Source organism: Gavia stellata, chromosome 15 (genome assembly GCF_030936135.1).
Source record: "Gavia stellata isolate bGavSte3 chromosome 15, bGavSte3.hap2, whole genome shotgun sequence".
NCBI classification, from domain to species: domain Eukaryota; kingdom Metazoa; phylum Chordata; class Aves; order Gaviiformes; family Gaviidae; genus Gavia; species Gavia stellata.
The window spans coordinates 5,609,856-5,626,753 of record NC_082608.1 but is presented as its reverse complement, the minus strand read 5'-3'; the positions used below and the strand labels follow the sequence as shown (position 1 = coordinate 5,626,753).

The 16,898-nt window shown below is 36.4% G+C and overlaps 1 protein-coding gene across 1 annotated transcript in view; it reads left to right on the top strand.

The window, feature by feature from the left end:
- FTO (FTO alpha-ketoglutarate dependent dioxygenase) overlaps positions 1–16,898 on the top strand; it is a 206,129-nt gene that overhangs the window by 14,103 nt on the left and 175,128 nt on the right. The window contains exons 3-5 of the mRNA XM_059824804.1: positions 414–557; positions 10,033–10,112; positions 11,925–12,068. Coding sequence (XP_059680787.1) covers positions 414–557; positions 10,033–10,112; positions 11,925–12,068 — 368 coding nt within the window. The remainder of the gene's footprint in view (positions 1–413; positions 558–10,032; positions 10,113–11,924; positions 12,069–16,898) is intronic.

Sequence of the window (16,898 nt, the reverse complement as noted above, 5' to 3'; positions counted from 1 at the left end):
TGATTCTTCATTTTTTCTTTTTTCTTCTATGGTTATAGTTTTAGTAATGTAAAAAAAAAAAAAATTAAGAGTGAAGATCAACGAAAACTTCCATTATGTGTACTTGAGAACTTCAGAAAAACTGGAGTCAATTACCAACTTTGCCTTGATTTGCATTTACTTTTTAGTTAACGTGACGTTTTCATCTTAGTAAAGTTGGTTGCAAAAAATTCTTGATCTCGTATGGCTTTTGTTTTTTTTAACCTATTACATACTTTTGAATTTGGAGATGGTGATTATAGAAATTTTAAGCCTATTAAGATTGTACCAGCGTGGGATAGCATTAATTCTGTATTGTTAGACCAGATTTTGTATTTTATGGTTCTCACTTTGTCTGTCATCTTTGGTGTTTTTCCCTCTTGCTTTCTTTAAAGGTTCAGCCATGGAAGAAGGTAATGAACAAAAACTGAAGGGAAGAGACCCAGCTGTTTGGCACGTAGGCTTGAAGGTAGCATGGGACATTGAGACACCTGGATTAGCAATACCACTTCACCAAGGAGACTTCTACTTGATGCTTGGTAATTTTCAAAGGCTAAGAAGGTGAACTTTCTGTTGAAAACAGAGAAAATGACACTTATTTTAATATAAATTATCATTTCAGTCAGGACTTCCCTTATTTAGAAAGACATGAGATCTGGCTAGAGTGTATAATAAATTCCTCCTACCCTGCCCACTTCCAGTGTATTTTGGGGAACCTTTTTTTCCTCGTGTTTCTTTCACTTCACAACTAAAAAAGGAAAATATTCTTCTTGAACCTTTTCTGTCTGTTGTGCAGTCAGAATTGCTAGTCCAAGTCAGGCTTCAGGCCATAAGCAGAATTTCCCCAGATCTTGTGAGAAGTTGAGCTGTATCTGTCCCATCCTTGTATTTGCAGATGCTGATTCCTTTTTCTATTCTTAATGCAGTTTTACTGAGTAACTGTGAGCATTTGTGTCTGTTACGTTCAACAAAAAGTTACTGTTTTTGAGTTTGGCTTATAGACTAGCTACATATTATGTAAGCTGTGACTGTAGCAGTCTTAAAGTTTTCTGGTACTGTGGTTCTTGAAGTTTCAACCATTATGCCAATCTGTGGATGTTTTATTGGTCACCAATTTTAGCCATGACACCTCTCTCCTTCTGCTATGTTGTTCCATGTGAATATTCAAACATACTGTTTTCTAGTAGTGGGATTATACTAAGATCATAATGAACAGAGCTGTCATGCTCCAAGAGTCAGTTTCAATGTCTCAAGTGTAGAGGATTAAAAAAAGAAAATTAAATTGAGTTCATTTACTTGAGCAGCTGAGCTCACACACTAAGGTTTTTTCATTGAAAGAAACGAGACAAGAACTGTGGCTAAGGTTTGTTGACGCAAAATCTGTTGCTTTCTCTTTTGGCTTGTGTTTCTCTTATTAGTTATCATTTGTGTTTAAACAAATTTAGTTATAAATCACACAACTCAAAACATGAACAATGCTTCTGACATTACCATGTTTGCCTGTTTAGTGACTTGTCTTGACAGACGCCATCTTCGAAGAATGAGAGCACTAGCAGTGTTCCCTGTTAATGTATATGTGAGCATCGCCAGAATGACCTCTCGCGCTGCCAACTTATTGGGCTGAACAGTCTTTTCACTTTTACCTTTCACGTTTATCTTCCAACAAATACAAAAACAGTTTACTTACTACAAGCAATACATTTGTGGGGAATCTTAAAAAAAATGTACCATTCCTTTTTCTTAGTTACCTCATCAAATCCTGTGCACTGTCGTCAGTGAAGTATCTTGTGTAAAAGAACTGGACTGTCCGTGCTCTTAAGGACGTTCAGACATGTACAGATCAAGTATCAAGATATGAGATCCTTTGGCACAGTAGTGTGGTTGTGCCTCCCTCTTCTGTATTTGGGAGGATATAGAGTAGCAGTCTGGAGGGAAACAGAGACATTTCTTATATGAAAGTGAAGTTTAAGTGGCAGCTCAACATTCCTAGAAAGGGAATTATTAATCCGTTTTTGTGCAATAGCAGTTTGGACATCAAGTAAACTTCTTATTTAATTCTTCCTGACTGGAAAGTTTGTGCATACACAGCTCTGCTGGGCAACAGTTTCAGAAGGCAAGTAGTAAAAGAAGGGGTCTGACTTCAGTATTTTTATTGCAAAAAATTGTAGATTGTAGTTGACTGAGTTACCCGATCATAAGGACATTTTTTTATTCCCCAATGGCATTTATAAACAGTAACTAAAGTATTATCAGGGATGCTATATGAAAGGCGGGTCAGAAAGTTAGTTTATTTAAGACGTAACATCATGATCATGTTTAGATGGAAACAAAGGATATATTAAACATTCTTTTGAAGACAATGTGTAAATCACTTTCGTATTAATACTTTGTGAAGAGCTACAGATTTGAGCTCTGTAGACCAGGTGTTTGATAATCTCTTCTGCATTTCCATAGCCTTTGTATTTTTTTCCTCAATTACTTAAAAAATAATATTTTGTACAGTCTGAGAGCGTATTCTCAAACTGGCCCTTATATTAGGTTTCTATGTACAGCAGAACTGCCTTTATCATTTTCACTTGAAGTAAAAGACAATATAAGTGGATGTATACAGTTTTAGTGTATTTTTTACTGTTCAGATTTTTTTAAACTGACTTTTAAGAGGAGGCATCTTGAAGATGCCATCTAAAAGATAAAATTTGACAACTTTGTATAAAAAATAACTTCACAAAAAACCAGCCAATTTTAGATTAATTTATCTTGTGCCTTTATACATCATATGTTCCAGAATCTCATTTCAGTAAGCAGAGTCTTCTTGCCGGCATTATTTTAAAAGCAGTGGCAGCAGTATGCAAGGCATCTAGAAAATATAACGTTAAGATAAGAATACTGCAGCTAGTAGTAGCTGTTGATGTACGGGGACTGTGTACTTTTTCTGACTACCGTTGACTCATCCAGCTCCAGCAAAAAACTTAGCAACTCTGTAGGACTGTTTTTCCAATTGTTGAAATGGTATAGTGCTTACTGCTTTATATGAATGCTGTAAAATACTGAAACGTCAAATTCAGTATGTTGCTTATAATTACAAAGTCAGGTCCTATTAATTCCTGTACCTGTAATACCCCAACTACTTCCTAATATTGTACACACAAATCTTCGATTTGAAAATGTGGTAACTTGGTATTTCTAATAGTAATGTGCAATTACAGTAACTTGTAAATCCTGATCAATGGGTATATCTAAGTAACAAAAAGATTGGGAGTGGTTTTTTAGCAATTCTGGTAGACGTTTAGTAATGTTTATTTTCCTTTCTTCATTGGCTCTATAAAATGATTTTTGTTATTTTGGGTAGAATTTTAGTAAATTGCAGTCTTAAAATATAAATTCACACCTGCATTCTCAGCAGTCCTCTTCGGATGAAATCTAAGCCATAATTGAAATGTACGTTAGTACTAAACATGAGGTCATCAAATCCATCCTTCAAGTAAGCTATTGCAGTAATATAAATGTGTTTTGTTTAAACAAAACCAAATAAAATCCAAAATTGCTTTCAGTAAGACAGATTATTTTTTTCAGGGCTTACTTTTCCTAATATGAAGAAAAAAGATCTGCTGAATGACTGCAAATCTGCTGCATAAAAACTCAAATCTGAACTTTATATCACTCATGAAACGGAAACACTTTAGCTCAATTTAGAATAATATATTGGTCTGCAGAGGAAGTGCATACTGAACCCTGCTGTCTCAAGTACACAGTCAAGGGGTGTCTAATATGAAACGTGTTGGGTGCGTGCAATAAATCCAAAACGCGTGGAGGTGAGCAAAGGGCCCCATCTGCTCTGTCCTAGAGCATGCTTAACTAGGGTTGTCATGGTCTTACTATTAAATTGGAATCTTTCCCCTAATCTTTGAGTTAGACACGACCAGATTTGCAAGCAGATTTACAATTTTCACTAATTTTCCTACCATGACTTCAAAACATACTTAACAAAAATACATTCTGGACTTTTTCAAAGGGAGATTTACTTTTCTGCAGCTGTTTCCCATAGATCAAGCTCTTGCTTGAAGGTTAGGGTTTTAAAACAGCATGAAGATGAACTTGGAATCTTATATCACTCCCCACCCCCAGCAAATTATAGTTCAAGAAGCATCAAAAAATTATTTTCATAACCAACCAGAAGTAGGGTGTACACATTGCAGAGGCTGGCTTGTGGTTAAAGATAAATATTTAATGGAAACACTTCCACATGTATATAGTGGCTCATTAAACTATTTCTAGATATTTAATCTGCTTCTATTTCCACAAACTAACTTGAACCCTCTTTGCTCTCTAGCATCTTGAATGTGTTGGAGTTTTTTAACCCTTTTTTTTTTTTTTTTTCTTCTCCTTGAATCCACATTTAATCCAAATGCTATATTCCTTGATTATTGAGACTTAGAACCCCAGAAATTATTTGTCGTTACCAAACTTTGATCATGAAGTTTGGCAAATCCCAGACATCTTTTTTTCTGTTTTATTTTGTTTTTTGGTTCAGCCTTTTAATTCATTGTGTTTTGTTTGTGCACACTTTTCTTGTTTAAAAGCTAAAACTATTTCTTAATTAGGGACAGATCATCCCACTAGCTTTCTGTTATGAAAGCAGTACGCCATTGACCCATAATTTCTTGGGGAGGGAGGCATAACCATCCTGGTGCGTTTTGTTGACATACCTACAGTAAAACTAGTTTGGCTAGGTTGTCTCCTATTGAAGCATTGTGTGCAGTTGGACACAAGTAGAATTGAAAATGGTGGAAAAACATTTTAGTGCTTTTGAAAATTGCACTGTAATATGGTTAAAAATAAAATTCTTTATTTGTTTATGGTAGTTAAGAAAACTAATAGCACAAATCCATTTCACTTTTGTTTGTAGGTATTTGTGGTGTTTAGAATATCAAAGTTTTTGGCAGTGCTTTAAACCCCACCGTACCTATTATCTGCTTCATGAAATAGATGACAAAAAGACAACTGTCCAAAAAGTTCAGGAAGAACACTTGAAAGAAGATAGAAAAGACGATATAAACCCCTGTTGCTAATTCTGAGAGCACTTTCCATTGTGGTTTGTGTTTTCCTGGGAAGTACTTTACCTAGAACTAGTAAGTTTTGGGCCTTTAGTCCCTACTCCTTTCAGTAAGGTTTGGCTAAGAATTAATCTCCTTTCTTTCTACCTTGTATTTGCTATGTCTTAATAGTCTGCAGTGACACGAGTATACAGTCATTGTTTCTCTCTGAGTGCTTTGGCTCCTCACCTCACTGGTGCTCTGATAATTAGTTAAGTAGTAGAATTAGTTAAGTATATGTACGTTAGTTAAGTGTATATACATACACATATCCATTAGTCTGTTCTTTTGACAAAGGCTATACAAGCATAGGGCTTTTGGTGTTTCTGCTGTTGGTGCCCAGGTAATTCAGCTGTCTAGAAGAAAGCATCCAGTGAGGTGTGGACAGAGCAGGGACAGGGACTGAGAAGAACAGGATCAGAGAGAAAAGAGAGGAACTGGCAGTAGTTTGAAGCAGTGGAGAGGACTGTGCTGAGATTCTGTGCCGGGAGGGATATATCTGAGGAAAGGACAGGATGGCAGAAGTCTGTACTGAGGGTGGGGGGCACAGAAAGACCTATGACGTGAACTTGCTCCCACAATTTAAAATAGAATATGCAGCATCCAAATTCCAAAATGTATCTGCTGTCTGTAAATAGCAGGAAAATCACTGAGAAGCTTGTCTGATAAGGGGGTCCACATAGAGAATAATAGTCTGCATCTGATAGTAGAAGGGTGGTCAGGTGTTAAAACAACAGCCTTAGTTTTAGGGGCTGTAAGCCTGCTTCTCTCACAGATTTTCCATGCAAACTTTGGCAAGTCCTTTAACCTCTCCTTACCCTTAGGTTTTTCTGTGTCAGTTACCAACTTTACAGAGGCCTTGCCTGGATAAATGTATTAAAGCACCAAGTATCTTAGATCACAGAATCACTAAGGTTGGAAAATACCTGTAAGATCATCAAGTCTAACCATCAACTAACACCACCATGCCCATTAAACCATGTCCCACAATGCCTCGTCCGCACGTTCCTTGAACGGTTTTGTGTTGTTTGGGTTTTGGTTTTTTTTCCTTTTCCTGCAGGTGTGAGGAATAGGGATCTGTATTAAATAAAAACTCCATTTTCTAACTATTTTTTACACAAGGTGTGTTATCTGAAGTTTCTGTAACTGGAGATTCTGTGTCAAATAATTGTATGCATTTGCAACTAATCAGATCATCTGCTAAACATTCTTGTGACTTCTTAGTACTTCATCTGTAAAGTCAAAATCTGACCTCCAAATTATTTAAACAGACTTCAAGTTGATAACTTTGTTTTCCAAGGTGGCTTTGGCCACCTGTACACAATCATACATGTGATTAATTTCTTTTAATAAATCTTGCCTCAGCTATAGTAGCCCTATAATGGGATCTGGCCGTAAGGTGGCAGATGATTCATTGGGAAGTGGCAGGCAGAAAGTAGCAGGAATAAAAGAATAAACCAATCCATTTAAAAGAAATATGAATTTTGCCATATACATGTATGCAGGAAATACTCTCCTTGTTTCTTAGGTGCTCCACCTCAGACAGAAAAACGAAGTTATTTTTTCCAGCATTCAAATACCAAGTGTCTGTTACCAACCAAGTTGTGTTCCTTTGAATGTAAAAAAGCCCTTTACAATATTGTCAGTAATTTGGGGAAACTGATTTAGGCATTTTACTGCCTGAAATGTAAGTGGTCATCCACATTTGCACAGTGACCGGTGGCACAACGGTATCCCGTTAATGCAGGTAAATATGAATAGCTTTAATGTGTGTGATTAGGCTTTATTGAGAAAATTCTCTTTGGTCAGGATAGCACTCTAGCATGTGTTGGACTTCAATAGTTTTTCTTGATTGTTCTCTAGAATTACTAATTTAAATTCCAATAATTTGTAGTGTTTTAGAAACAAGCAAAAAGCCTGATCAGACTTCAGAAGAATAGTCCGTGCAAGTGACAGCATTTTTCATAGACATGGGAAAGCTTTGGAGAGGAACAGTCATGTAAGGAGAAAATTGTCGTCCAGTTCTCAAAACTTCTTTCTTACCTAGTAGTTACTTAATTGGCATATGCATCTTGTAAGCATCCGTATGGAAGGCAAGACTGTTTCAAGAAGGAGAAGGGATTGTGTGACAGTTCTTGAAACTGTACTAAATACCTTGCTAAGTTGGTGTTACTGGTGATTTAAAAGAAACAGTCACTTCTCACGTGCAGCATGCAGTTAGCATAAGTTTTGGGGGGTTTCGTTTTTGTAGTAGATATTGAAATGAGATGTCTCTGCCATAGTTGTCCTGAATTTGTGGTAAGATAAGGGCCACTGTTTCATGGCAGCAAAGATGCCATGTTGGCTCTTACCTCACCACGAATTCAGGAGAACTGTCTGACAAATAACTTGCCTGCATGCAGTTTTCCAAAGCAGGACTGATACGTATGTTCCAACTGTTACATGCATGTCTTTCATGTGATGCATAATACTGGAGAGGCTGTGTTATGGTTTTCCAGACGTCACCGATCAGTGTTTGGTCATGTAAAACTGATGTTAACTCTGTACATATTGTATTTTACCTAAATCCATGAGAGCGCGATGGTAGTTTCGACATGGGTGTCCAAGGAAGGTAACAGTTTTGGTTTGGCTCTAAAACCAGTAACAGTAATCTGGATGTAGTGTTCTGTATCTGAATAAAAGCTTTTGCTGCCAAATGTACAATGGCCAATTTAACAGAGAGTACTTTTTCTTTTCCATTAATATATTTTTAGAAGAAAAAGAAAAGCAAATCTTTACTGTAATCTTTTAAGACCTAAAATGTATTTTTCAACTGTCCTTTGAGACGTGCAATCCATGAAGCTTCAACTATTTTTGTACAATTACAGTTTTAGACGAATTATAAACTCTTAAATTAAAATTACAGGCTTCTTTCTAAGAGTCATAAAGGATTAGAGACAGTTGGAAGCAATTTCAAGGGGGAGCTCTACAATGAAAGATTTGCCAGGGGTTTGAGTAAAGGTGCAAATAAAAGTAATACTTTTAATGCTGTGTTTGCTGCATAAACCACACCAGAATGAATGGGCACTGAATGGGATAGTGGAAGTGTTTAGGTTTGTTTTCTGTCGCAATTCTTCTTGAAAGTGATTGTGATACTTAGATACTGTAATGTCCAGAGATAATATTGTTCTGTGGCCTTTGCAAGACTTGGCTCTATGCAGTTTAACCCTCATATGTTTATGCAGGAAATAGCCTTTTGCTACTTTCTTTTTGTTTGTTTTGTTTTTTCAAGCTTTTCAACTTCACCTATCTGCAAACCTCATGCAAATAGCAAATAAGGCTCCCATCTAAACTTTCTCAGTGGAAATTCAATCCTGTTTCATAACACTTGTCTGTCTATTCCTTATATAGATTGTTTTTCTGATGTTTATTTTTATTTTTTTCAAGTTTGTGATACTCTCTGCTGTCTTGGGAATGAACTTTTTTAATAGTTGCTTATTAAATTAATAAAAAGAAGACCCTGTTCTTACAACTAGGATAAATTCAGTCATTCTTCTGAATGCTTATTCATTAGACTTCTCTCAGTTCTAAAGTTTCAGACTTACTGCAAGGTAAAGTAGAAGTTAGAGCATATCTTTTTTCAGTAATAAAGAGAATACCATTAAACCTCACGCACTGTTCTTTTCAGTCTGATAGTCTGTCATTATGTTCAGAAGAGCATTTTCAAAAAATAATAGGAATTTGGGATATCAGCTTTCAGGTGTGCAAATATTGATCTCTTAAAGAGAAATTATATTTATGTGATGAAAGGATGAAGCTTGATAATTTCTCATCATGCTCTATTAAGATGACTGAAGCTAAATTCCTTGAAAGAACAGATATTGGTGAAAATACAGACTCCAAGCATCTTCTAGGTCTCTATTCCTGTTCTCCTCTAATTTTGTCTATGACAGTTTTTTGCTTAGTGATACTTCAAGTCACCTAGTTTTGTATGGGTGTTTTAGTGTTTTTCTATTAACTTACAAAACTATAACCCAGGAGTGGTTTTGCAGAAATTTTTGATAGATTTTCCCGAATGTCTTGTTATGGTTGGAAGGGCAGCATAATTTTAACACCAAAACTGTTTGAATTGAAAGCAATTCATGAATGGTTTTCAACATAACAGTGGGTGTTGTTACTAGATTTAGTCTGAACTTTTCCAGAGGGATATGTTTCCTCTAAAAAGTGCTAATTTGTCAATTCAAGCTTTCTTCAGTTACGATAATTTTGATGAAACCCTGATGGCAACCAAGTAGATTCCATCTACAGAGGTTTGTGGGGTGGTTTGTTTGCCAGTTTGTGAACTCAAGTCCGTGACAGCCCGCTGGCAGGCTACAAGGAAGTCACAAATGAAATGCTTTGGAGGCAGGTCTGAGCAGATTGTGCTTTCTGGATTCCCAGTTTCTTGGCTTTGAGCTGAAGGGAGAACTTCAGATAAGTTTCAGATAAAAAGATGGGATAATATGTCTCTTTCTTTCTTTCTTTCTTTCTTTCTTTCTTTCTTTCTTTCTTTCTTTCAATTGTTTAGTGAATTTTTTTTTTTTTTTTTTGAGAAAAGAGATTGTGATTTCTGAGTAGTCTGTTGTTTATAGTGATCCTTAACTTTGAAAGAATTAATGTGTTTAGTTGGACTTTTCCCATAAGAGGTGGGAAAATGGCGCTTCTAAACTGCATAAACTGGGAGAAAAGTAATATGAATAGAGATCTTTGTAACAGTAGGACAGTGAATAGTTATCATGCTCTGCTAAACATTAGAGCTTTATGAAGATAGTACTATTTGACTGAATTATCTTTATTTTTTCTTTAAATGCTTAATGTAGTGTCTTTAATTCATATTCAGGCAGAATAAGTTTTTTTAAGTATAATTTTTCCCTGTACTTAAGGTTATCTAATCTGTCCCTAGATGATCTCAATATGACACATCAGCACTGTGTTCTGGCTGGTTTTTCACCTCGATTCAGCTCAACTCACAGAGTGGCAGATGTAAGTATCAAAAATGGTTTGCTGTTTGGTCATTCGTAAAACTAATGTTCTGGTACTGTATGTGTAGCATCATGTTGTCTTACCCAGAACTGTGGTTCACAGCTACGCTTATGACTCGGACTGTTTTCCTGAGCAACTGCTATTTGTTTATTTTTGGGCTGAGGTACACTTGTTTCTGTGTTGGTAGTTTGCCTAAACTCACAATTAGCCATATAAGATACGAATTAAGAATGTGCTACACCACACCTCATGGATTACTGGAGAAATGTGGAAACAACTGTATTTTTGCCAGAAATGTTTTAAAATTTTTTTGCTGTGTTCATATCCTGGTCCTAGTTGAAAGGCATTATTCATGATGAGATAGAAATACTCGGAACACATATGTCAGCAGTGTCCACTGGCAAAATGGCCTTTACCAGGTCAGAACAACTAAAAGCAGTCATGAGTATGCTTTAAATTGGATCCTTCTGTGCATCTGAGGATTGAAGAAGCAGAAAAGTGATACAGAGTCCCTTGTCTCAGAGTTGTTCTGAGAAAACAAGGCTTCAGCCTGATATTCTCAAGTGCGAAGACACTTTTTTTATTTATTTTTTTTACTAGACCTCTCCTCCCTATTCCTTTCCATGGTGTTATCAGTAGTCTTGTTTGTGTAGTATTCTAATAGGAAAGCATGCAGAAAAATAAAAACAGACTGTATTGTAAAAAAGTATTACTACTTCTTTCATCAAGGCAAAATATACCACTGTTGAAGCAAGAGAGATACATGTATCCATATACTTCTTTTTTTCTCCATTACTCTTCCTAATTTCTGCAGGAATGGAAATGAAGCAATATCACCAAACATGGACATATACATACGTATAAGTTGTAGTATTAAAAAAGTGCCTTTATTTCCCAAACAAATACACACTCTGCTTGCTTGAACTGGGCTTTGACATAAAGCTAAAGTACATTGTACATGTTAAAACCAATAAGTCTGTATTTTTCGTCTCTCATTTTAAGAGTCCTCTGACCTACTGCTCCTGTCTCTGTGTTACTTTTGCAGGAAAATGCACGCTTATTTTCACAGTATGAAAAGCTTCTCTATTAAGTGATTACGCTTTGTTTTTTTAAACTGTTGTGCCTTCAAGTTGTATAGTATGGAGATTTTGTTTACAAAGAATATGAGACCAGGGGGTCCTTATTCAAGATTATTCCTGGAAATTTAACTGAAGGTACAGATATTTAATTGAAAATAATTAAAAGATGTAGATGTCTTCCTTCTTTTATTTCAAAAGGATTTTTACATATTTCCTTCTAATTTTGAAGGAAATTTAATGAAAACAAAAGGAGCAGAAGTGCAAATTTGTTTTGTTGATAGTATCTACACCTTGTAAGGAAAGAACTCTCTCAGACTGGATATGGAACTCCATTTTAGTGTTACTGGGAGCCCATGGAACTAGGCAAATACAACCAATTCTGAAATACTGTCAAAAACTGGCCAGGAAGCAAGGGAAAGTTTGGCCATGTTTTTGTATACCATACTTGTAAAGTAAATGTGAAAGGAATTCTTTTCTTTCTCCTTTTAATCTACACTGTACTGGTTGGCTAGATGATGATGGAATAGACTTTTGTGTAATTTATATAGCAATAACTATATAGACAATCCAGGGGGCATTATGCTTTTTTTAAAAGATCATGAAATACAGTTACAGAAATACATCTCTTCTTCTCCTTCACATTGATTATTTCAGAAGCAAATAGTTCAGTATATTTGAGAAATACATATGTTCTGAAGTGGCTATATATAAATTTTTTATTGTATCTTTATAGTGTTCGAGAGGGACATTGGAATACATATTTGGACAATGTGAACTGGCGCTCCAGAATTTACAGACTGATTCTGATTCAATGGCTTTATCTTTGAAATCACTGGAAACTGCAGTTATAAAGCAAGTAGAAGAAATACATAATGAGGTGAGAAGATCTGCACTGAAAATGCTTCAGTCAGGTTCTGAGAGGTGCAGTCTGCTTATGGAGTTAGTGGCAATTAAGTGTGTTCAGCTGCTCACAAGGCATTGCTCTGTATAAGTTTGAAATGTGCTTTTTATTACTTTTTTACTTGGGTACAGTAATTGGGATTAACTTGGATTGATACTTTCAGTCCCGTGAAGTTTTCATTTTTCCTTCTTAAGATCCCTCTGCTGGTAGAGTAAAAGAGTCGTTTCAGTAATACTGCACCAAATCTGATAGTGTGGTGGACAAACCAAACTACTCTAGCACTTCCCTAACAAAAAGGGAGAGAGGGAAAAAATTAGAGGGAAAGAGCAGGTAACATTTTTCCGTTGTTCGTCAGGTGTTGAACCAGGTTTTACAGAATGCCAGGTGTGACGCAATTGTGAGTATGTGCTTTAAAGCATATTCTGAAGAAAATACAGTGGAAGTATTTGTGAGGAACATATTTAAGCAGGTCGTTCTGTGCTACAAAATATACAAGTGTAACAATGCACTTTCACAGGATTCCACTGAAGCTGGCAGTGCTTTCTTGTTTGAAGTACAGATCTGGAGTCGTAACAAACACATTGATTTGACAAATGAACTAAAAATATAGGACATTTTGGGAAACTGCAGAAACAGGTAATTCTTCCTGTGGTATAAAAGTAGGCAGTATCACAAAAAATGTAATTTGCCTTATTCTCTGTTAATGCATAGAATCAGGAATGTGACACAATGGACTGGGTCTTCTTACAAGGGTAATGTTTCTGATGATGATAAATATAATACTTTTTTTCTTTCTTTAAAAAAGTTACAGAAAATGTAGTCAAGGCTATGTATTAGGAGTTTAAAATGACAGATTGTTTAGCTGCTCTGGAAAGCTGTCCTACCTGAAACAAAGCTTTCAGCTGTTCCTAACTGTAAAGCAATGATGATAATCTCTCTTTAAAAAAAAGCTATAGCAACCAGTTAATACAAATTTCTGAACCACTTTTTGCTTAAATGTCAGTGGTTTTTTACGGCACTCCTGTATTCAGACATTTTTTGAAGGAGCTGTGCTGTATTTCTACTAGGATAAGTATGATCACTATGAGGAGCCGTAGAGTACATAGGTTATTTTCACTCAAATTAGAATTTGTGTAAACTGTTTAAATTGCTGTCTGCTGAGGAATATAATATTGTGTATTGTTACTAAAACTTCATAGAACACATATTTTTATCTGTATTGTGTTTACAGTTGGTAAAATTGAGTATAGTGATAGCAAAAGATTTGCACCCTCAGCTTTTAGCAAAACAGCTCCTAGAGCAATTTAAAGAAGTCTGATGCATGCAGGGTTTTACAAAACATTAATCAGGCTCAGTCCATAAAACTATACGCATATGTGGTTTGCACAGCTAGGGCCACATGCACAGCTGGTGTAAATTTGCACGGGTCCTTTAACATCAAAGACATGTGCCGTTTACATCAGGTGAGAGACTAGCCCCTGGTGTTTGCAGTCACCTGAATAATTTTGCTATGTGACATACAGGGATGTTTCCTGTTACGCACATGGGCTATACTGTAACAGAAATCATTGTTTAACTTGTACATATTGTGCACTTAGACTTAGTAGACACATTGAATCTATATTTCATTTGAAAAGAGAATACGCACTCACCTTTCTTTCTTCTTTTTTTTTTTTAAATATCCCAAGGTCATCTCTTCAGTTGAAGGATAAATTCTATATGCTAAAATGCTATTTAAATTTCACTTATTTGCTGCACAAGTAGACAAAATTACTAGTGGCTTATCAATGTGGTAAATGCACGTTTCTTTTTCGAACATCACTGAAGTGAAAACATACAGATCTGTGAGGCTAATGCAACTTTTTTTTTGCATATAAAAGCTTCCTTCCTTCTTTTATTCACTGGATGGTAAATCTTTGTGTTTTCAGACACTAATACAGGCTTTAGGTTCAAGTTTTCGCAGGCAGGTGAAGAACAAGAACGTGTGTTGTTTCTTTGAAGAATCAAACTGTTTAACTACTGATGAAAATGAGTCTTCCATTTGATAGGTGTGGTCAGGATTTGTATTCCCCTTAGTTTGTTAGTATTTTTAAATACAGAAGACAAAACTGCACAAAAAGCCGAACAGAATTAATGAAGAACTGTCACCCAATTTTGCCTATGTATTTCTGTCTGATACACAGCTTTCTGTGCTAGTTCTAAACCTCCTGTGATTTTTTTTTTTTCTATACTTCTGGACCAGAGATCATGAGCTTGAAATTAGGTAGTATTCGCATCTCTAGAGGAGGTGGTTTACTTTCAAATATTGTCAAAGAACTGAAGTTCCTCACAGGGTTTGACTCAGATAACTGGACACAGCCATTGTTCTAGATACTTTGTCTTCCTGAAATGCTACGGGTTTGGGTTTTTTACCCCTTTTGCTGGCACCTCTGAAGTGGTCATCAGAGATCATTAACCAGAACAGAACCATCACAGTACCATCAGGCCGTGTGTGACTAAGCTGAAATATAGTAGTTTAGCACAGATTCACAGTCTGTGCTGAAATTAACTGCTCTGCCAAATGAGGTCTGGATGAATTATCTGTGTCTGCCAGAGGGAAGAAGCCTAAGAGCAAGTCTGAAAGGATGAGGTATGATTCTGTGCCTTCACTTTTGTATTCCTGGGCAGGAAAATTGACTTGCTGTGCTGATAAAGTGGGTTTGAACTGAAGATCTGAAGTGTAGCTGGAGACTTAGTTTTTTCCATTTTTGCGGTGGGCAGAGAAACCTCTAAAAGAGGTATGGGTGAGTATCTGGGGATGTCTTTACTGATGTTAGATTTCCCAGAGTTCATTTGTCAGAGCCCTGTCTTGGACGTCTTGACAGAGGTATTCCAGTTGAAAAAGTAAGATGCTAACCTGAGGAGGTTTTTAGCATCTCTAGCGGGCAGCCAGGTAGAAGTTTAATGTTACTTTAGACCTAGCTTTGTTGTCATGGTCTCCCTCACTAAAACAGCCTTCAAAGGAATATCTGAGTAATTGAGAGGTATGTGCTGTTTGTTAGATGTGTGAGCCACTTCACTCCCAGTATGTACTTTGTAGTTGTAAGTAAAGATAACCTTAATTACGGGTGTTCAAGTGCTGCTTGTCTGAGTAGCTTATGGGCTTGAAGTCTGAACAGATGCTTCAGTGGGAGGATATCCGGTGAACAGAGTGTAGCAGGGTGACCAGAAGTAATTACCTGGACAGCTGTGAAGTACAATAGCCTAACAATGCACACACAGTGTTAGAGATTGAATGAAGTTACCCCTTTAAGCAATCAGATTGCTGTTTGACCAGTAATAATTTATCCTGAAATAATTGATCTTCCAGAGTTCACTGAATGTGAACCTCCTTGCCTCTACTGAGTCACACTTGGCTTTCCAAAATATATACAGCTACTGGGTATGTCCCAAACAGAGCTACAGGGCACCTGGGGAAACCCGTTGGCAAGGAAATGCTTTTTAAAGTCATAAAACACTGCTGGACACATGATGTTGAATGCTCATACATATAAAAATAAATCTGCAGAAAAGATCATTGCCAGCCTATTCTTCACATGTGAAGGAAAATTTGTTTTCTTTGCTCTGAGTAATGCAAAATCTGGTAGTAGTTCATGTTGTATGAGGTAGTTTCAAGGCTTCTATGTTTGCCAACACCAAGCTAATAATCAGATGTTCTCTATGAAGTAAAACACTAGAGGAAGTTTTTTAGCATCTGGGGATTGTGTTGAAGATATAGCGGGTTTCAAACAAAGTACTCAAGTTTGAAAAGGTAGGGTTTTGTCCTCATCAGGGTTTTTGCTCCGCTGTGATTATCAAATCCTGATTGCCATGATTAAAACTTTTGACTGAATTGGTGGTTCTGTTGCTTGTGAGGTACAGTCACTTTTGCCTATAGCAAATCTGTTTTTATGGCAGCAGTAGATAAATTTAAGTGTGGTGAATGTGGAGGGACGTAGAAAAGCCTGGGCTAGCTAAGTTGAAAGTATATAGTGTTAGGCACTGAGGTCACTGCTGAGAAAGGGTAGCAGTGTACGTAGCCAAAGGAAGGTTAATATGTTTTAGCACATCGCAGTGAGCTGACAGCATAGTTGGTGGCTGGCTAGTACAGAAGGGAGAAAATATAGATCACCTACATGTGTGGCATTTAATAACCAATACTTTTAAATAATTGACTGAGGAGCACTGCCTCATAAAATGTCAAATTCTACTGTTGGCCTTTTACTACCCAGTATTGACTAAAACTTAAATTGGCCTTTAATCATTTTTTAAAGGACAACTTGAAAGTATGTTGAGGTTAGACAAATGAGGCCTGATTCTGACCTTACTTGCACAAATATAAGTCATAAGTGAAAATTAATTAGGAGATGAAAATTATTCCTAAAATATTCAACAGATATAATTTTTTATATATTAATATGTTTAGGCTTTGTCTTGTTCAGTTGTGTAAAATGCTAACTAAAGTTAGCTGTGATATATGGGAGTCTCCAAATTAAAACTCTTTGACAAAGTCCTTGGCAAGAGCTGTTAACCTGAGAGTTTTGTCACGGAAGATGAATATTCTGTAACTTCATTTCCACTAAGGCTGGAATTCAGCTTTTTGTCCCTCTCCAGCATTTACTGTTGTGGGTTTTTTCCTGGTACAGCTCCTCCTGTTCATGGAAGAAGGCAAGCCAATAGGAGTGCCTTCCTGCTACAGGAAAAGATATTACTGAAGAGAGCTCAATGAAAGCAAGAGGACTTTTAGGAGAACTTGAAAAGCCCATAGCATATGTTCTTGTTAAAACA